The following is a 20,969-nucleotide window of genomic DNA, read 5'->3' as shown; positions in this document are numbered from 1 at the left end:
GCTCAACATTTCCGACACCTTGTACTAGCCGTCTTGTGTACTGATCTTTGTAATAAGATTGCACATTGCTCTCGAGTCATCACGAGTCATCAACTGTTGGCTGATACCAGTCCAATCCAATTCCCTGCCACAGGAGGCGCTCTTTCTTGCAACAGTCTTGGTACGAAGTTCGTCGCAATGGGAAGTAGTGGCCTTTGCGGGTCAACGGTTGTCGTGTTTCTGAGCTTCTGTGAAGTGCCGCCATGTTGGACGATGGACGGAGGAGTTGGCAATAGTATCTACTCCGCAGTATCGTGTCGCGATGCACCTAACCCAAGGCACGAGGTTGCGAATATCGGTGAACAGGCAATGACTAGGAACCTACCATGGCGCGCTAAGCTGGTTCAACTTGATGGTTAGCTGTGACAGCCACAAGCCAATGAATGAGCTGCAACAAGAAACTGCAAACCTACCTTAGGTACCTACCTCTAAGATACATGACGTAGTCATGGAGATCTTTCGGAAGTAGACCTGTCATGACCTTTAGCAGTCTTGCGATTGAGACTGGACGGAAAATAATAGCGACTAGAATCCTTGTTGATGCGTAATGGCAGGTATTGATGATTGCACGAAAAGAGGCTGGGTCCCAGCGCTTTGCTATTGGTACATGTAACCAGACTATAGCGTCTGGTCTGGCTGGTATGTGCCAGACATGTGGTGGTATTGAGGTATGGTCCACCCAGTGAGAGCGCTAGAAAGGCTGCTAGCCTCAATTCTACCATTACCCCGTACGGTCCGTCAAGTTGATCTGTACATGTACATGCGAGTCGCACCTCCACCAGACCAAGCTCTTTTCAGCCTCAACCTCTCGCGGAAACACTGTCGGCCTTGGAATGAAAACTGCGCCTGTCAATCCCCGTTTGCGCCCATCACCTATTCATCGGCACGGCTCAGATACTTGCATCTTCACATAATGTCAGATTCCGAGGATCCTCTCGACGCTGTCGATGGCAATGGTGACGATCTCTTTGGGGACGAAGGCGACGACAATTTGCCAGACTCGCCCAAGGAGCGAATCCTCGATGACGACGATTTGGCGTCGGATCCAGATAAGAATCCCCATACGGCAAGAAAAGGCTACGATGATGATGAGGATCCATCGCATGAGACGCGGGACAGAGTCGTCATGGCCGTGCAAACGTATCGGCATCCAATTCCCAATTCCAAAGATGGAACGGTATGCAGGCTTGATTGCTCGCTTGTGCGCACGCGGCGGATTCATGACTGACTTTTTTTTCCCCCTCTGTTCTTTTTGAACCAGCTTCGAGTCATGCGTGTACCCAAATTCATCAAATTCATGCCTCGGGAGTACGTCGCGCATGCTTTCCAACCATCGGAATTTGATATTGCCAACGCGAAATCAGATCATCCCAAGCATGTAGTACGCGTGCGCAAAGACGAAAGAACCGGAGACCTGCAAAGCAACACCAATATATATCGCTGGAGCGATGGCTCATTCACGATTTCTGTCGAAGGCGAGCATTATGAGATGCAGAAGAAAGCGCTTGCTCCCGGCCCTGGCAAGCCGTACAATGAGCTTCACGATGGACACTATTATGCCGCTGCAGCCGAGCTAGGCAGCAATCTGCTCATGACCGTCGGCCATTTGGCGGAGCAGTTCAATGTTCGACCGAACAAGGCGGTCGGCGATGATGCATTGTCAGTGTTGGCCGAGAGAATGGCTCAAGCAAGCAAGTCGGTGAATGATGGCGACATGATTATCCGAACGACCAGGGATCCTGAGCTGCAAAAGAAGCAAGCCGAGATGGCAGAGAAGGACAGAATGAAGGCTCAGCGCAAGCGAGAAAATGCCGCCTGGAAGATGGACAGCGGTTTGGGGCGCTCTGCTCGTGGCGGTCTCTCCATTGGAGATTTGGAGAGTGGTAGGGGGTTCGGATCCGCGCGCAAGAGAGGCGTTGCTGGCTCAACCAAGCCCAAGAGACGTCGGCCAGAGTATGACTCTGACGATGATTTACCCCAGGGCGTTGGACGACGCGAAGATTACGACATGGACGACGGGTTTTTGGTGGGCAGTGACGAGGAGGAGATGGATAGTGCGGCGGAAGAGGAAGAGGAAGAAGAAGAGTTCTTGGATGATGAGAATGGCAACCGGCGGTCCAGAAGTAAGAGACAAAGAACCGCCGAGCCAGACGAGGATGAGGATGCTGAAGGAGACGAGGTTGAGGCTTCGGAACCATCTGCAAGAGCGAGACGGCGAAATGTCGTAGACGAGGATGAGGATGAGTAGAAGCAAGCCTTCAACATTGTATCCTGAGACCCCGACCAGAGGCATGCCCAGACTTCACCGAGACCTTGCACTGTCAAACAGAAGCGATTTCTTTGTTTCTGCCTCCCCTTCCTTATCAACTATCTTGGAACAAGTCTCATATGTGGCATTGACCCAATAGCAACCGAGGAGATAAACTGACGGAACAACAACACAAGACACGTGTGGAACGAGACTAGCACGGAATTGTTTTTTTTTTTTTTTCCCGCCTCCGACGTTTGGTCCCGACAGGAGACATAGAGAAGACTTTGGAGGGGTCTCTGACCCGGTGTTCTTCATGGCTCAATTCTCGTGTTGCGATGGCGAATTGGCGCTTGGGTAAGCTGCAGACGGCTTTTAGACGGCAGTCAAGCCTCGTGGTCGATTATTTTGACAGAAGCGAAAACCACTCGTCTGTATTATCACGCACCGTTTCTCAAAAGTGTCACTGGTACTATGGGAGACCAGACAGCAGCATAGTGTGGGGCCATTCCTTGTGGGACAAGTGGACTGCGGATGGTGGCGCCCAGTAAATGGCATCCTTGCTCCTGCCATGTATCTAGGTACCTCATCTCTGAAGCCATCCGTCACATGAGAGAACAAGCATCATCCAAACAAGCCCGAAGCCAGCTTGCCAGAATCAATACTTGCACAGTGTCATTGAATGGACCAGCTCCTCCTCCTTACCCCGACCAGTAGCCCAATTTTAAGAAAAAGTGCTGGAGCAGGCCACGCAGCTGGACATCTGTTGCAACTCCAACAGCGACCCCACCTTGTCCTGGCCTGGCCTGGCCTGGCCTGGTGTCACCCTTCTGCATGGTTTGTGCATGGTGCATGGTGCCTGTGATTATTTCTTGTCGCCCTCGGCACATCATGGGGGCTGTCATCGCCGTGGGAAGTGTCACCATGGAGGTGACCACCTTCTGGCTCAAGGTATGGACCTCTCTCTATCCTCTCTTGCCCCTTTGACAATGCCATCTCCCAGACCAGTTTGCCGTGGTCATGGCCCTGTTATTGACGCCAGCGCAGAAGCTTCTGAGGTGGTACACGAGCAAGCACCCCGTTGACCTGTGGCTGGAACTGTTGCGCAATGCGGAATCATTCGAGGAATGGGAAGAAGCCGCTTTCCATCTCGACAGCCTTCTGGGACTGGATATATGGTGCGTACAAAAGTTACTGCTCCGCGGAGGCCGGCAAGCCGCGACGAGCTGATTTGAATTGACCGGGTCTTGACTTGGGCAGGAGAAACAATCCAACGTCAAAGTATTACGATTGGAGGCTCATCACCGACAGGCTACAGTCCCTAGCCACAGCTCGGGAAGAAAATCATTTCCAGCGATTGGTGAATCTTCTCCGTTCTGGACTGGTCCGAAATCTAGGAAACATTACCGTACCCAGGCTCTACAACCGGACCTTCTCTGGGACGAAGTATCTGATTGAGGAATACATAACGCAGGTAGCCGAATCGGTCGAAGACATTAGCATGCTGCCCACGACCTTTACGTCGAACTCCCAGGGAGGGGGGACAGTCTTGACGAATCAGATGAAGCTCGACTTCATTCATGACACGAGGCAGGCGTTTGGTCGAAGCACGCTGGTACTTCAAGGCGGTGCAATATTCGGTTTATGCCATCTTGGCGTTGTCAAAGCTCTCTTCTTGCGCGGCCTTTTGCCCCGCATCATTACCGGCACAGCTACAGGAGCGTTGATTGCTGCTCTAGTGGCTATCCATACCGAGGAAGAGCTGCCTGGAGTACTCACCGGGGACGGCATTGATGTTTCGGCCTTTGAGAAGAACAGAGCGACGGACCACGGGCAGACGTTCAAATCCAGATGGGCTACCCTGATGCGACGACTTGGCCGGTTTTCGAAAGAAGGATACTTCCTCGATGTGACGGTGTTGGAGGACTGCGTGCGGGCAAACGTGGGGGATTTGACTTTTGAAGAAGCGTACAATCGCAGCAAGAGAGTGCTCAACATTACCGTCGCGACGGAGTGCCAGGGCGGGGTGCCAACTCTTTTGAACTACATCACAGCGCCAAACGTGGTAAGTCGTCTCTTTTCCGGCGGTCACGAACAATGTTGGAACACGGTGATGGAACGGCATCATCTGTTGGAAAAAGGAAAACGAAAAAGAAGAAAAAAAATAGCAGGAACGGAGAAAGAAGAAGAGAAAAGGGTGGCACGAGCACAGATGGAACAGAAGGCTGATGAAACAACTTTGGTCCTCAGTTGATCTGGACTGCCGCTGTAGCGTCAAACGCCTCGTCCCCATCGCTGTATGGGAGTAGAAAAGTCAGCATTCTCTGCAAGGACGTCCACGGCAACGTTATCCCCTGGGCTACCGCAAACACGGCGAATTTCCACCACTGGACTCACGCCACCTACACAGACCGAGACTCTCCTCTCCAACGGATAGCCGAGCTGTTCAATGTGAACCACTTTATTGTCAGTCAAGCACGACCGTATCTTATCCCTTTCCTGCAGTCAGACATGCACGGGCCGTCTCTGGTAGAGTCGCGAAGCAAGATCACCCAGCTGTCTGCCTTGATGGTGCGCATGGTGGGCCTCGAGGTTCGACATCGCTTGCGCCAACTTGACACGCTGCGGCTCCTCCCCTCCAGCATCCGAAGATTTCTCGTGGATGAGAGAATACCAGCCGCCTCGATGACATTGGTCCCCGAAGTGACGGCGGGCGATTTCGTGCGTTTGCTGGAGACACCAACAAGGGGTACTCTGGATTACTGGATCTCCAGGGGTGAAAGAAGCGTCTGGCCGGCCGTGGCGGCCCTGAGGATTCGATGCGCAGTCGAAAACGAGCTAGACAGGTCGTACCAAGTGGTGCGAAAGTTGAAGGCAGGCGATCTGAGGCGGAAAGGAAGCATGGCGCCAGCGTCGGCGCCCGAGGGCTAACTTTTGGAAAGAATCACATGCATGTCAAGCTTCAATCAGACTTGAACAGGTACTCAGTTTGATGCAGCGTAACGGAGCAAAGGGAGCTTCACCCGCGAATAGAAGATGCATATTGAAGTGTCATGTTCCTTCCTATCAGTGATCACCAAGGCCATTGCAGGTGACGGGTGGTATTGAAACGTTGTCCTAGACTCCGCAACCACTGGCGCAATAAAGGGAACAGATATGTTGCTTCATGTGATATTCAATGCTTGCTTGAGCGGCGCGGATCGGAAGTGAAGGAGTCGAGTCCGCCTTGTCCAAGGGAAGGCAACCTAGTAGGAGATCTCGGGCCCCGCACGAGAAATCTTGGCGGCATCAATCAAGGCACCAAGCTACTATTACGCTATTACGGGGAAGCCACTGGATATGAAAAGAGGGCCGAGCACGGAAAAAATGGATCTCATACAACGTGGCAGTTGAGGCTGAAAAGATTTAGAGTCGGAAAATGTAGGAAGATACGAGCGCTGGGCAGGTATGGAGTAAAACCGCCGTGTTTCATAGTTTCATATTGACCAGATTTTAGTCTTCCAGCCGAAGTGGGGGTTCCCGCCGTTGGGGGTGTTGGGCATTGCGCGGGGGATAGTCATGCTAAATGCGTCGGCGTGAACCGTTCGTTTGTTTGGGTTTTCGGGGGGCGTTGGTGGCGCTAAACGGCCGGCTATTCGACTCCTTGGGCCGTTGTCTGTCTGGTCTGTCTCATACCGGTTGGTTACGGTTCTTCGATGCATACAGCACCAGACGCTGTCGAACGGGGTTGGCGGAAGCACCACGAGCGTCGCACAGGCACGATGGAAGCCCGAAAGCGCGCAATGTCGTTTGGAGTAGCATTGCACGAGGCCAAATGCGGCGGCCAGGGAGAGTGGCAGGCGCCGCCCTCCCCGTTCCTTCCCCTGCTTAAAAAGAAAGAAAAAGAAGAAGAAGAATAGGAAAAACAGGACGAATAGAAAAATAGAAAAATAGGAAAAAGAATGGTGTCAGAATTCCATGGCGGCAGCACGCTTGGTTACCCTGGTCAGCAAAGCCGTTGAATTACTCAGACTGCATGCGCCACTGGGAAAAGCCAAAAGCTGTGGCTGGCTGCAAGCATGTACCTACTACCTACCAGGTAGGTAGGTTCCGAATGGCTCTCCATCACAGAGGTTACGGCGGGGGGGGGGGGGCTTGAGGCGCTTGGAAACGAGGGGTGTACCTCGCACCTCGCACCCACCAAACGAGCGAGACCAGACACAACAAAGGAATCCGAAAGCTTTCGAAGCTTTTTGAAGCGGCGCAAGCGGGAAAAGACAGCAAATAACACGATGCGGAATCGAAAGCCCAGTTGTCGCATGCCATGAGGGGCCTCTGCAGCGCCGGCGGGAAGTTGGAACCAGTTGAGTCAATGAGAGCGATTTGACCCTGGCGGCGGCGGCCTGGCCCATGGTGACGAGCCTGCGGTTAACGACCAAGATGCGACACACAGCACCAGCCCGAATACCTCGGCGCGGCGCAGGGACGTGTAACAACGAGTCACGCGGCATGAGGAAGAAGCAACTCGGCCGTAGTTGGCCTTCCTGACTCGGCTCGAGTAGCAAGATTTCATCCTTGGCATGCCGTATGCCCATGCTGCGAGACTGCAAGACTGCAAGACGGCAAGACGGCAAGACGGCAAGTTGCTGTAGACCAAGGACAAACACAGTGCACGCCTGCACGGTGCACGCTTCGAGCGGGTCTGATGTGGTCCGATGACTCCGATCCCGCTTGTTCCCTGGGCCCCCACGATCGACCCGGCTTCTCCCAGCTACCAGACCAGACCCAAGTTATCCCCCCCCCCCCCCCCCACACACACACACGCGGAGAACTCCGTGCCCAGTAGTGTAACCAACCGTCTGGTAATTCCATCTGGCATGCCGGGGATCTTTCCCCACCCCCAAAGCCGCTAAACCCTCGCTCTCCGTTCCCTTTTTTGTTTCCATATCTTTTTCTAGTCCCTCGTAGCCAGCGTCTCTTGCGACTGCCAGTCTCTATCGTCTCCATCTGGCCCCTGGGTTCGACATAGTAGCTGAATCACCCAGACTCCGTTGGGAGCCATGACGGAAGTCACATCTATCAGCGTCTCCGTTGGCGATTTGCCCCGGGAGGCCGGATACAACCGTTCGGCCTGTACTGAATGCCAACGACGCAAACAAAAGGCAAGTTCTAGCCGCCTCTAGTTTCTCTATCGGATTCCTTGCCGTGGCGCCTTGGTGGCATCTTCGGCGGTTTCTCGAGGGGACCGCGGGCTCGAAACAAAAATTGGCATTCTAGTCGTGCGCGAAGGGGCTTTGCCTAGCCCATATGAATTCATTTGATGAAGCATTATGCTTAATCAGAGAGCGTTGTTTTTTATTTTTATTGCTCTTTGCATCCCCCCCCCCCCCGGCCGCTCATGCCACCTTCGCAACTGCGGTTCTCTAAATACTCTCTCTTAACCATGTTCCCTGTTGTTGATTATGTATCTACTTACAATCCTAATTCTTGTAGTGCAATCGCGAATGGCCATGCGACAGATGCCAGCGACGTAAAATCCCCGATGAGTGTCGATACATTAATGCGAATCCTACCGCAGACGTCCCAAGCCATGATTCGACCGAAAACCTGAAGCAACCTGATGACGACCATGCCAACCGAGCTTCTTCTGATGCCAACGGTGACGACGCCTCTGGGTACGATGCTTTGGCTTCTCGCTTGTATGAAACGCTGGGAATCGATCATGGAGCGGTATGTGCGCATTGCATTTCATGGCCGTTGTCTTCATCTCAAGTTCAACCGCTGCTCGGGCCGCCTTCATGTGTACTCGCTTTCCTTTGACGCGCTGCGCTGCTCATGGTTGCAACGTTCACTTGTGCTAACAGGCCATCCATGGTGCTCGCAGAACGAAAAACCTGCGCCAAAACAGGACTACGTTGACGCCGAATCGTCACCTCAGTTGCAGCAAATGCTGAATCTGCTGCCTCAGCGGCAATCCATGGGTAAGGCTCGCAACGCAACATACTCCTCAGACGGGCTTCCCCCTTCCCTCGAATGATCACGCCAATCCACTTTTACTGACGGTTTCTGTGTTGGTCCACGCCAGACATTCTGATGCAGAATTTCTTCAACGATATCAATTATCATTACTACATCATCTACCCCCCTGCGTTTCTGCAAGATTACCATTTGTGGTGGGATAGACGTTCCCAAAAACGGCCACTATCACTGCAGTATACCTGTCTACTGGCCATCGTCTGCGCCTGTGCCATTCAGCACATCGAGCCTGCAAGCGAAAAGGCTTTCGAGCGAGAGCTGGGAGACGCGCCGGATGTGGTTTCTGACACGCTACACGCAGCAATGCGAGAGCTTGCCAGCGTCATTCCCGTTGGGCACTACCACTTTCTCAACGTCCAGCGTCTATTACATTCGTGTTATTGGTACAAGGCGGAAGCCAAGTTCCTCGAGGCCTGGCATGTGCTAAGCGCCGCCATACTGGAAGCCCGAGAGCTGGGATATCACAAAGAACCCGCTCCGGGGAGCGTGACGGACTTTGACTTGGAAATGCGAAGGCGGCTCTGGTGTATACTGGACACGTGGGATTGGTACGTAAACTCCTGTAATCACCCAACGCAATACTATACTACACTACGGTTTCGTAGCTGACAGGGTTATCTCTCCTGCAAAGGCAAATATCTTCCGGTCTTTCAAGGCCAAAGATCATTGACCGTGCTGGATGCAACGCAAAGCTTCCCGAGCTGACGCTTGAAGGCCATGTTGTGTCGCCTCTTCTCCACATGAAAATGCAATCCAGGTTGACTCGCCAACTGGCAACACGCTTCAGCGCCCCAAAGAACATCATCGCCCCCTCCGAGGTTCACGAATACAAGGAGATCATCGAAAAATGGGTAGAGCAGTTTCCGCCCGAGTACTCGTTTGAAAATCCCGATACAACCAAGGACCAGAAATGCCCCTGGCTCTTCGCGCACAGGTTTTACGTCTACACCATGGCCTGTCTCCTGATTCTCAACCCAATCAGGCATTACATGGTGAAGCAGTACACCTGGGAGTCACCGGGCGAGGAGACGGAAATTCGAGGGGTGGGCATCTGGTATTCGTTGAAGCTCATGAAGACTCTCCGACTCTGGGTTGACAAAGTTCACAACCGCGATGGTCGCTTACACTTCATCATCTTCTCCATCTTTGACACGGCCGCAATTCTCTGCACCGCGATCCTCAAAGATGCCGAGAACACCATTGGAAATCGACAGGATATCCTGGCCGCGGTTGGCGATGCCGTTGACATGCTGCAGAAGTTGAACCAGATTTCCAAAACCTCCAAAACATCCCATGATATTCTTGAAAGACTGGTCAGGAGACTGCCCGATTTTGTACCTCGCAAGGAGATGGAGCGCCAGATGAAGCGACCCAAATTCACGGCCAGGTCGCCACCACTGGCGCCTGCCCCGGAGGAATCGAGGTCGACGTCTTCTTCTCCGCACAGCTCTGCCACCCCGCGGGGCCTTGGCTCTCTTCCCACGACTGCTGTGACGACGACGCATGAGCAAGCTCCAGTGGTGACGGCACCGATACCTGCTTCTGGCTCCATCTCCGCGGCTCCTCTACCAGTGCCCTTGTCGGCCACGGCCACACCCACGGCCACACCCACGGTCGACTTGACACCGCACCAGAGCGACTATGACAATTCCGGGTTTGCGCCGCCGCCTCTGTCTCAGACTGGGGGCTTCGTTGCGGCCAACAGTCAGGTGATATCGGGGAGTTTGAGCGGGTCCGATCTGGCGGACGAGTACCATGGATGGACAAGCGCCTCTGAGAGCGCGCCTCTGAACATGGACGGGCATGGTGGCATGATGTCTTCATTTGCCGCCATGCCCAAACCACTGTCTATGGACGAGGCCGCCGCCGCTTACCAGCAGCAAATTGCCGAACCGGTACCGGAATTCAACATTGAAAACCTCTCGGAAGCGCAGCTGGGAGAGCTTGCACCTCTGTGGAACTGGCACTCGGAGAACCTGGATTTTGCCAACATGCCGCCGGCTTCACTTGAACCAGGAACCACGAATGACTATTCGCAATCAATGCAAAATCACGGGCCATTATCGTAGACGAGGCGAAGGAAGGTGTTTAGAATCGTCCCCAAGCAATCGACCAACTTATGTGGTTCGGTTTTGCGCTCCGGTCTCCGGGGAGGGACTATGGAGAGATGATTCGAGGTTGTCAATTTTTCAAAGAGGGCGCTCCGCAATACTTTGTGTATGGTATGCCAACGGTGGGACCATACCGACATGACCAACGCAGTGAGGTTGAGGACCGCAGGCAGCGTCCAGGCAGCGTCAAGCTCATCTAAAGTGGAGAAGTGGGACAGGCTGACGAACGCCTCATGAGAGGTGGTTCTTAACCTTTACGCCTTGGGGGCGGATTTACGTGATGCGATCAGGTAGCTCGAAAGCCCTTTTCGTTGTGGGAACGCTCGTTCGTTTCGAACGGTACAGGTACAGTAGCAGCAGTGGATCATGGTGCATGAGTATATCGATATCGTTCAGTTCGCACCTTGAGAGCTTGTTTTAAACGGCCCGACAAGTTTTTTTTGGATTCTAGGATAGTAATTTGCTCGTATAATTTGCGCCGATGGACAGACGGACACTTGACAGTGAGGAATACTGCGTGCCTTGAAGCTCGAGCTCGATGAGCCGGTTGCTCATGTGTGATTATCGGCACCTCGGCGCACCCTGGCGCGCAGAACCACATCACGCCACACCACTTCATTTCCCAGGCCTAGATTCCGTGGGCCCGAGCCTCGTCGACGAGGCTGGCATGTGAGGCTCACACAGATGCCATCGAGGGAGGGGGGGGGGGGGGGGGGGGGGGGCCAAAAAACAAAACCAAAGACAAAAACCACGAGCCGGTCCACTGAAGCCACGCATGCGGCGTAGCACTAGTTGGGACGTTGTCATCGGGGCAACGGGCACGGGCCACGGTCGAGGAGGCCACGGAACGCCAAGCTGGAAGCCCAATCCACCGCCATGGTGATTGGCCTGATTTTTTTTTTTTTTTTTTTTTTTTTTTTTTTTTGTGCCTGCTCTGACTCGACTTCATCTCGTCTGGCGGAGGAGAGTAAGCATCGTCATGTGGCGGGTTTGAGAGCCCATGCCGGAGAGAACGGGTCCGCGTCCCCAGCCCGCAGCAGGAGGACGACGGAAGTTACAGCGGGCTGCTCGTGGCTTACTCCGTACATCTAGGCCTTTCACAAGCCCGGTGCCGCGCGCCATGGGGGTTTTTTTTTTCTTCCTGGCTGTCTTGGTCCGGGCGCGTTACTGACAGGGAGGCTTTTCAGCAGAACCAGAGCCGTGGGTTTGCGTGCGCCGCCCAACCCAGCCTCCAGGAGAAGAGCAGAGGTCGGGGGTGGGCAGAAAGCATGGCGCCACCCTTCCTTTGGAGGCGCTGAAGGGGCCTTTGGGAAAGAAAGCATGTACGGGGCACGGGGTAGGTCGTGCTGGGGCTGCCAGTCGTGTGGGAGGAGGCAACGGTCCGGGTGAGATGGATGGGTTGGATGGCGCCCCGTATCCCAGTGGTTGGGCTTCCCACGAGTCGTGAGGATGAATGCCGTGGCCTCGTAAAGCAAAGGCGTGGCCCTGGACTAAGCATAGAAGCCGCAGGCCGATCTGTTTTTTTCGTTGACTGTCTATTTTCTTTCTTTCTTTCTTTCTGTCTTTTCCTTTTTTTTTTTTTTTTTTTTTTTTTTTTGTCTCTGTATGTGTGGTAAGTGCGGTAAGGTAGGAACGGTTATCGCGCACGTTGAGATGCTGGATTAGGCACAACCTGGCTGTGACAAGGGACAAACAGTGTCGCCTCCGGGGCCGTACGGAGCACCAGCAGACATGAATAGAAGTCTCTGGTGGCGCTCGCAAGCGTTGCTTGGCCCACTCCGCACTGCCAGGTACCTAGTACGTACCTACTCATGCACGGACACAGTGAACGGTACGGACACAATGGCACTCTACTCCGTAGTCGGCTCCGTAGTGCCAGGGAGGCTGAAGACAGCGTCGCGTTGCCTCATTGAGCCATTGGCCAGTGCTGCGGGGCATCAAGTGGCCGGGCGAGCGCCCGCCAATGCAGGGGCCGCCGATTGACAACAACAACACCTTGGCTCAATGTTGCCGAGAAAACCCTCCGGTACCTAACCCAGCTTTACCAGGTACCTACAGGGTAGCGCAGGAAGAGGAAACGTCCACGTCTGGTGCCTCCCAGCTCAGCGGCTACGACGGGCCAGGCAGGGCACAGGACAGGGTCTCGCAGCATCATCCGCGCGTGCGTTCCCGTCCGGTACCCGCGGCGTTGCATCATGACGGCGGCTCGATCAATCCATGTCCCTCCCGGGGAAAGGACGCGGGCGGGCATGTTGTCGTCAGTGACCGACCGACCACTGGGAAAATCCAGCAAGCCGCTCCTTGCTGCGTGTCAACAGGGTTCAGCATCCCACACTGTAACAGAACTGCACCAGCTTTGACAGTCCTGCGTAGGAGGTAGCTCTCTCTAGGTACCTACCTAGGTACCTGGAAGAACCCCCTCGGCCAGGCCCAACCCATGGGTCTACCTGCACCCCCCCTCCAGCGGCTGCGGCACTAGCATGTTCAGACAGCCGGCCAGGCCACTTCGCCCATGGCCAGGCAGGCAGTTGCCAAGCACCAGACTTCCATCTTCGGGTTTCGTTCGCACCGGACTCTGCTCTGGGCCCAGCATCGGGCCCGAACCCATTTGATGCGCGTCGCAGGAATGGCATCTACCGGGATGCCTTCCCGTCAACACTGCGGACTCGACTTGATTTTTGATGTCTCAAGCTAGATTTTCCCGCAAACTCCTCCCGTCGTCTTTGATCCCTGCGAAGCCGCCGCCATCGGGCCCCATCCCCCGCACCCCCCCCCCCTCCCCCGGGCCCCACACACAGCTGCTGGCACCTGGGTCAGGACCTGCACCCTACTCCGTACAGCCGTAGGGGTTCCCACACCTCTCGAGTCCCCACCGACGGGCCCTCAGCACGAACCAGCCAGCTAACCACCATGAACCAACTTACACCAAACCAAGCCTTACCGATTACACGGGCGACACTCTGCTCCCTCGCATCGACGGCGACTTGCCGGCAGGCAATAAACATCGGAAAGTCCCCAGCGCCTCCAACGCCTCCATCCATTTCTCTTGGGGATCGACCCGTTGTTCGTTGTTATCTTGGAGCGCGCCTGCTCTCCCCACCGTCAACCCCCGGGTCCCAGGCCGCCTTTGAGCCCGTCGCCATCGTTGATCGCTCCTCCACCGCGTTCCCCAGCAGGAAAGCCATGGACTCTGCTGGGGTGAACCGTCATCTTGGTTGGTCCAACCATGCACGTATAGCAGCTTCAACTCCTCACGCTCCAGAAAGCCCCTCGGCGTCGGCTCCTGCCACGAGTCCAATGATCCTGAATGCCGTGCGAGGCAAAGACGGCGGCGCTGCCAATGTTTTGGCAATCAAGCGTCGCTCTGCCATTGCATGCCGTCGGTAAGCTGGGCCTTGCAGCCTCGACTCTTGAATATTCCCCAACGCATGATGCCCTCGCCGCGGACTGGGTTTTGGCGCCTCTGCTAAACGTCGTCGGCTTTGGCTCTAGATGCCGTCGAATGAGGAGCAAGTGTGTCCACGAAAAAGGAACACCTCCCTGCAAATCGTGCCAAGAATCCGGTATCCCCGCAGAAGAATGGTACGTTTGGCCCTTTCCCCCCTCCGCTTTGGTTCCTGAACCAGCTCAAGGGCGGGCTGTTGCTGAGTCGCATCGTCGTGTCACCCTTCCGCAGCGTTTTCCCGGTCCGAGGACAGCCCGACTTGGATCGTGAATACCGGCACCCTCGCACAAGAGCAGACAAGTCCGCCAAGGCTGCCGCTGGCCATGCCGCCGGAAATGCCGCCAGGCCCAGGCGCTCTCTCAGCCGTGGCCTGTCCGTGCTTCGGCAGCGTCTGGCCGAAGATTGGGAAGGCCTTCCACCGACCGAGGACCTCATAGACGGAGTCGAGCTGTTTACCAAGCAGTACTTTCAGCTGGGATTCATCCCCAAGGAACAGTACCAACATCGCTTGCGCAACCACCTTCGCTCAACAAGCCTGTTCCTCCTCATGAGTATCCTTAGCATCTCCGCGCGACTCAGTCCTGCGTTCAAGCTGCGATACGGCAACGGCGTCAAGGCTTCCGAATACTTCATGGAAAGGGCCTCGTCCATTGCGTTCGAGGAGGTATACGCGGAGCCTACGTTGGAGAGATGCCAAGCATATTATCTTTTGAGCATTGCCCAGCAAGGGAGTGGAGAGCGCAACAAGTGCTATGTGAGTCGCCGATGCGGCCATTGGCTTGGCAAAGACGAAAACCCCGACTGACCGCGCAACGTCCTCGTTTGCTCCAGATCAACATGGGAATCGCAGTTCGTATGGCGATTTTGATGCAGCTGCAGCGTGAGGAAACGTACCACGTGGCGAACCCGAACCCCGAGCTCATCATTCGTGCCGAATCAGCGCGACGCACAATTGTAAGACGAAACTTTTTCTCTGCCATGGATATCGGTTTCTGTTTGCTGTTTTGCGAAATCGGGTTTTAACCGCCCCCTCTCGTCACAGTGGATGCTGCACAGTCAAGACCACCTGCATTCGGGTCCCTTGTCGCCCGTGTCGCTTTCTGCCGGAGACATCACTGCCCTTCTTCCCTGCAACGAGGAGGACTTTGCCCGCGGTCGAGAGCCAAGGTCACGAGCGGCCCTGGAGGGCTCGCCACCAGCGATGGACAACCCTGGACTGATCCGAGACCCCAACCGATCTCTCTTTGCCACGCTGATGCAGATTCATCACTGGTGGGGGATTGTTGGGCGACGCGCCGTTCGATACAGCAAGAGTCCCAGCCCCTGGGATCCGGCGAGCGAGTTTTCTCAAACGGCAAGGAAACTGCGCGGGTGGGAGCAAGATCTGCCACACGAACACGTTTGGAGCCCCTTTTTGTTCAAGGAATACAAAGCAGAGAGACAGGAGCTGGCATATCTCTGCGTCACCATGATGACCAGATTGTCCAACATTGTCCTTCGGCGGCCCTATCTGATAGAGTTGGTTCCCCCCCTCCCCCCCTTCCCTACCACGAGTCTCCCTCGGTTTGAAGCCTATGCTGGGCCAAAACTGACCATGGCACGCGTAGCATCCTCAAAGAAGACGGCAGAGACGCTACCCAACAAGCCTTCTTCAGGACCATGTCTGACGAAATCTTTGCCAACGTGCGGTGCCTATACGAACAGATTGACGCTCAGTTTACGAACCGCTCTCCCGATGAAAGCGTGGGAGCTCAAATAGCTGCCTTTTGTGTCTACAGCTGCGGCTTGTTTTCAACATATCTGTGCAAATACCCAAACAGTACGCATCAAAGGCCTCGGCCCCCCCAAAGAAACTTGCCCTGCCCCAAAAATCCAAAGACACGACTTGTTTTCTCTCTTTCGTCCCACCTTCTCTGCTAACTTGTTGTCCCGTCGCCTCTTCTAGTCTGCCAAGACAAGGCCTTGGTCCGGGACGGACCCCGCATGCTTCAGAGAACGCTGGGGATCCTCAGAGTTTGTCGAGAGGTATGGCCGCTGTCTGCTCGTTGGGTTGAAGCCCTGGAGAAGGTGTCTCTGGACCCGCAATCCGTCACTCTCTGCCACGAGGGGAGCATGGACGATGGCAAAGACCCCATACCGCGGGCCATCAGGCAACTACCGCCTCTCTTTCCCAGCACCACCTTGGCTCGTACACCTCCTGGTCCAGCACTTCTACCTCCTGGTCCAGCACTTCTACCTCCTGCTCCTGCTGGTGCTGGTGCTGGTGCTGGTGCTGGTGCTGGTGCTGGTGTTGCTGTTGCTGGTGTTGCTGGTGCTGTTGCTGCTGTTGCTGGTGCTCCACAACCAGCACCAGCACCGCCGCCGCCGTCGAGTCTTCCTGAATCCAACGTCCTTCCCAGGCCCGGCACGCATCCAGAGCTGCCTCCGGCGTCATCCCTCGCGACTCCTCACCAACGGGACAAGGTGCCGTCTCCAGTTACCACCGGCACCAACGTCAACGGCTTCCACCACCTGTCGTCGTCGGCTCGCTCGCTCCAAGCATCGCAACAGGCTCAGTCGCAAGCACAGCAACAGCACTACACAATCTCGCCAGCACTCCTACCACCCACCGTCTCCCCACAGGCTTATCCCGACCAGCATCAACAAGCACCACCGCACCATACCGCGCAGCCAATCGCCAACAGCCTCTACGCGCACTCCCAACGAGCTCCCAGGTTAGGCCGCCAGACCGCAGACGGCCAGGGCCTGCTGCTCGAGGCGTTTGACTCCCCCCAGCTTGCTGCATCACAACAAGTCTGCCATTACGGCTCGGGCTCTGGCTCGGGTTCGGGCTCTGGCTCTGGCTCTGGCTCTGGCTCTGGCTCTGGCTCTGGCTCTGGCTCTGGCTCTGGCTCTGGCTCTGGCTCTGGCTCTGGCTCTGGCTCTGTCTCGGGCTCGGGCTCGACCTCCGGCCCGTTCAACCCGCTGCTGGGCCCGGGCACCGACGGGTTCGAAAGCGAGTTGCAGTTTTACATTGGCGGGCCGCCAGCCACTTGGCTCAACACGACGACGCCTTGGCTGGATACCACGCAATAAGCCGTGCGTGGCCAGAGGAGGGGGTGGGGGATGAAATAACCCCCCGATTCTCCCCCTCCCTTGCCCGTTGCTCCAGGGGCCGTTTTCTTCTCTTTTCTTTACTTTTTTTGTGGACGATTTATTTTCCTTGCCATACATGCTCGGCCTCATTTCTCATTTGCGCCGGGCTCTTTTCTTCTCATTGTGCAAGCGCAAACATAACGAGACAATGTCGCATAACGATTAGACTTGGATGAGCGTACGTATCGGACCGCACGCGTAGTACTTTAGAATAGCTGGCTAGAGTAGGTAGTTGCGGTAGATTCTGCTTCGCAGCAATGCATACAAGGTCAGCGGAGCTGTTTGCCAGCCGGCCCTACGAGTCAAGAAGCAGCCTCGCGACAGCGCCTGATGTATGCATGGACGGGCATTTCTCCCCGACTTGTAGACGGCGGTGATGGTCTTCCTTTTCTAGCGTCATTTTGCCTGCTGCATTTTTCACACACGTGCCTTCACCTCTGTCGCGCGTGGCTACAGTACCTGGACTTGTGATTCAAGTCTAAGCTTGATGCTCTCCCTACATACCTTGGGTTTTGTTGTTTCAGACCAACGGTTCCTTTTCAAGCCATGCAGTCTAGATGTCTGCGAGTTCACATTCAATAGCAAGTCATTGGGACCTTGGAACACGTGAGAATAATCCGTGCAGCGTCAACAAAGTGTCCTTTGCATGGCGCGGCGCACCGTGACAAAACTCGCCCGCCCGTCTCGGACGGCGCCGTGGACCTCGACGCACGACCGTCTCGATGCCGATCGATGCCGACACGGCAAAGCACATCCCCCATCCCCGGCTGCTGCCGTCACGACAGCCTCGTGCCGTCGGCGGCGGCTCCGTAGCGGTCCTGCCCAAAGGTCGAGTTCAGCCTCACCCTGCCGACCACGCTGCCATCCTCCAGCCGGATATGCGTCTCGACCGCGACGGGCCCCCGCGCCGTCACCACAATCTGCCTGCCGCCGCGGGCCCAGCTCCCGTACCCGCCGTAGCCCGTCCGCTGGCCGTAGCACATGTTCAGCCCGCGGCCGACGGCGTCCGTCCCGGGGACCCGCGGCTCCCACCGGTGGCACCACGTGTTCCCGTGGTCGTGCGCGTGGAACACGCCCGCGATGCCCGCTGCGCCAGCGAGCGCCTGCAGGAAGGGCGCGTCGAAGCCGCCGTACCCGCAGCTCGCGGGGCGGTACGCGTCCTCGGCGCACCACCCCTGCGACTGCGGCGACGCGGGCTCGTCGTTGACCCCCGGGTTCCGGCGCGGGTCGACGGCCCCCCGGGCGGCGGCGGTCGCGCCCGTGGGCATGTGCACGAACACGAGCGACGGGACCGTGCCGTTCCCCCGCGCGGCCAGCCGCGCGTGCGTCTCGCTGAACCACTCGACCACCGAGCCGTCCACCCAGCTCGGCTGGGGCACGACGCTCCCGTGCTCGCTGATCTTCCGGTACCGCGCGCCGCCGCGGCTGTCGAAGAACCACAGAAGAAGCAGCGGCTCGCACCCCCGGCCCAGCCGGTCCGCGCAGGCGGCGGCGTACACGGGCACGTGGTAGTTGGACGTGCCGGAGGTCTTGGCCCCGACCATCTTCCGGGTCCGCGAGCCGCGGTGCCTGGCCTCTCGCCGGAGCATCTTTTCGCTCTTCAGGTTGAACGCGTGGTCGTGGTCGCCGTAGGCGCTCCCCCAGGTGAGGTTGCGCTCCACGAGCGGCGCGACGGCCAGATCCACGAATCTGCCGCTGGACTTGCGCTGCACGGCTTCCCCCGTGACCAGGTCGCCGTTCAAGACGACAAAGTCGGGGGATTCCCACTCGAGCACGCTGGACATGACCTGGATGGTCTTGAAGTCTTGCGCACGACCGCGGGGTTTCTGAGCCGCTGTTGATGTTGGTCATTTTTTTTTTCAAATCATATTAGCAAGGCTGATCGTGAGGTGGGAATGTAACGCAAAGGAAGGGTTTTTTTTCTTTTACCTTCTCCGAGATGGAGGTCGGAAAACACGGTTATCCGGAATGTGCCGTCGGGGCGGAACTGCAGAGCGGGCAGGGTCTTGTCGGATCGGGGCGACGGCGAGAGCTGGTGCGTTGGCCCTGCCAGGGCGGCTGTCAGGAGGATCGAGATGCGCATGCTTTCATGTGTTGCGCGCAAGACGGACGGGAATTTGAGTGTTTGGAAGAGGAGAGAGCACCGAGAAGAGAGCATCCAGCAGAGAGCATCCATGAATCGTGGTTTTCGGGTGCAGTGTTCGTGCTGTGGAGACGGATTCACAAGGTTCGACGTCGCGTCACAGCAGGTAATGTTGACACAAACTAAGCTCCGGATGTGAAAAAAAAGGCAAATCAAGAGCACGGTCTGCTGTTCCGTTCGCCAAAAGCTGCACCGCACCAATCATGCCTGGGCGCGCCTCGCTCGCTCGCTTCCCATCATCCCCTTGCCCCCTCCCCCTCCCCCCCCGTACGCGCGTGCCTTTTCCGCGAGAAACTCCTCCTGCTCCGCCGCGCTCTGCTCCAGATCCAGAAACAGCCATAGCCCCGCGGCGCTCACCGCGCTCAGCGCAAAGAGGAAATAAAAGGCGGCGTTGTTGTTCTTGCCGCCCGGGGTGGCGTCGATGATGGCGCTGCTGACCAGCGGCCCGATGAGGCTGGACGCCTTGCCGACAATGTTGAAGAGCGAGAAGAAGAGGAACTCGTGGCCGCGCGGGGTGACGGAGCTGATCATGATCTGCGAGTAGCTGTACCAGGGGCACACCAGCAGGCCGTAAAACACCTGGTAGGCCCACACCTCCCAGGCGTTGCGGAAGCCGAACCGGGCGGTCCAGTTGCCCACCACGCCCCAGCCGTCGAGGAGGACGATGCAGACGGTGACGGCGTTGAACATGGTTTTGGCGCTCAGCCCGAGCCTGCTCTGGGCCAGCCAGAAGGATCCGATGCCGACGGCCTGCGCGGCGATGCCGACCGTGAGCACGTAGGTGAGGGTGAGGGTGTGGTAGCCGACCACTTGGTTCTGCAGGGTGGCAATGACCGTCACGGTGGTGTTGAGCGAGTCCCCCAGGAAAAAGTAGCCCGTCAGGTAGATGAGGCTTTGCCTGAGCCTCCAGATATGGGTCAGGGCCTCGCGGAGCTGCCAGAGGCCGGCGGTGACGACGTTCCTGCCCGGCGGGATCGGCAGCCCCGGGCGCGTCTTTTCCACCGCGAACCACGGCAGGGAGAGCGCCAGCCAGCACGCCGTGGCGAACGCAATCAGCACCGAGAGGCCCCGGTTGTTGCTCGCCGGGCTGTCGTCGACCCGGACGGCGCGCATGATGCCCACAATCGCGGCCAGCATGACGACCTCGCCCACGGACTGCAGCCAGAAGGCGACGTTGCTGAGCCGGCTCCGCTCCAGCTCGTCGCGCCGGTCCAGCTGCTGCCGCGAAATCTCTCCGCTCTCGAACGCCGCGCGGGCCTCCCTCGCGCGCGGCGTGTTCCGGGCAAGCGAGGGGAAGGCCGCGGTCCAGTACGTCAACGTGAGCTGGTACGCGATCAAGCCCACCACGTAGAGGCCGACGCCGACGCCCCATTCGCCGGCGTCGTCGACGCCAAGCCACCCGAAGCCGATGCCGTAGGCCACGACGGACCAGATCAGCAGGACCCACCGCCTGCCGGTCCCAAAGTCGGCGTAGGCGCCAATCACGAGGAACAGCGCGCCCTGGACCGCGAAGGAGATGCCGTTGCAAAGCAGCACCACGCTGTTCACGTCGCGCGCGCGGCCTGCGAAGTAGACGAGCCCGGCATCGCCGGCCGCCTGGGCGAGGAGATTCTGGAAGGCCGTCGGACCAAAGTTGAAGAGAGCCAGGCCGTTGGCGCCGACGTAGTAGAGGTACCAGGATCGTATCTCCCACTTGCCTGTTGCGGGGACGTCGCCATCTTGAAGAGGCGGCGCGACCACCTGTAGCCGCTCCTGCGGTTCCACGAGCGCGGCCGCGGCCAACTGCTTCCCTTGTTCGACTGGGCCTGTCGCTGGCGATGCCAAGGGCGTCAT

The 20,969-nt window shown here is 57.0% G+C and overlaps 6 protein-coding genes across 6 annotated transcripts; 4 read left to right on the top strand and 2 right to left on the bottom strand.

The window, feature by feature from the left end:
- Positions 1 to 952: 952 nt before the first annotated feature.
- On the top strand, positions 953 to 2,287 carry UV8b_01906 (uncharacterized protein; the record flags this gene model as incomplete). Its single annotated transcript, XM_043139404.1, has 2 exons — positions 953 to 1,216; positions 1,301 to 2,287. The coding sequence occupies 2 exons, from the start codon at positions 953 to 955 to the stop codon at positions 2,285 to 2,287; spliced, it is 1,251 nt and encodes a 416-aa protein (XP_042995338.1).
- Positions 2,288 to 3,178: 891 nt separating this feature from the next.
- On the top strand, positions 3,179 to 5,218 carry UV8b_01905 (uncharacterized protein; the record flags this gene model as incomplete). The annotated part of the gene is made up of 4 exons (XM_043139403.1): positions 3,179 to 3,238; positions 3,335 to 3,465; positions 3,548 to 4,352; positions 4,538 to 5,218. 4 exons carry the CDS (start codon positions 3,179 to 3,181, stop codon positions 5,216 to 5,218), a joined length of 1,677 nt encoding a protein of 558 aa, XP_042995337.1.
- Positions 5,219 to 7,326: 2,108 nt separating this feature from the next.
- Positions 7,327 to 10,371, top strand: UV8b_01904 (uncharacterized protein; the record flags this gene model as incomplete). Its single annotated transcript, XM_043139402.1, has 5 exons — positions 7,327 to 7,428; positions 7,760 to 7,996; positions 8,151 to 8,247; positions 8,352 to 8,850; positions 8,934 to 10,371. 5 exons carry the CDS (start codon positions 7,327 to 7,329, stop codon positions 10,369 to 10,371), a joined length of 2,373 nt encoding a protein of 790 aa, XP_042995336.1.
- A 3,225-nt stretch (positions 10,372 to 13,596) lies between these two features.
- Positions 13,597 to 16,933, top strand: UV8b_01903 (uncharacterized protein; the record flags this gene model as incomplete). Its single annotated transcript, XM_043139401.1, has 7 exons — positions 13,597 to 13,796; positions 13,906 to 13,995; positions 14,090 to 14,612; positions 14,690 to 14,812; positions 14,901 to 15,376; positions 15,466 to 15,677; positions 15,804 to 16,933. 7 exons carry the CDS (start codon positions 13,597 to 13,599, stop codon positions 16,931 to 16,933), a joined length of 2,754 nt encoding a protein of 917 aa, XP_042995335.1.
- Positions 16,934 to 17,769: 836 nt separating this feature from the next.
- On the bottom strand, positions 17,770 to 19,076 carry UV8b_01902 (uncharacterized protein; the record flags this gene model as incomplete). The annotated part of the gene is made up of 2 exons (XM_043139400.1): positions 17,770 to 18,827; positions 18,923 to 19,076. 2 exons carry the CDS (start codon positions 19,074 to 19,076, stop codon positions 17,770 to 17,772), a joined length of 1,212 nt encoding a protein of 403 aa, XP_042995334.1.
- Positions 19,077 to 19,337: 261 nt separating this feature from the next.
- On the bottom strand, positions 19,338 to 20,969 carry UV8b_01901 (uncharacterized protein; the record flags this gene model as incomplete). The annotated part of the gene is made up of 1 exon (XM_043139399.1): positions 19,338 to 20,969. One exon carries the CDS (start codon positions 20,967 to 20,969, stop codon positions 19,338 to 19,340), a length of 1,632 nt encoding a protein of 543 aa, XP_042995333.1.

This window comes from Ustilaginoidea virens, chromosome 2, assembly GCF_000687475.1.
Source record: "Ustilaginoidea virens chromosome 2, complete sequence".
In the NCBI taxonomy this organism is placed as follows: domain Eukaryota; kingdom Fungi; phylum Ascomycota; class Sordariomycetes; order Hypocreales; family Clavicipitaceae; genus Ustilaginoidea; species Ustilaginoidea virens.
This window is presented reverse-complemented; position numbering and strand designations above follow the sequence as displayed.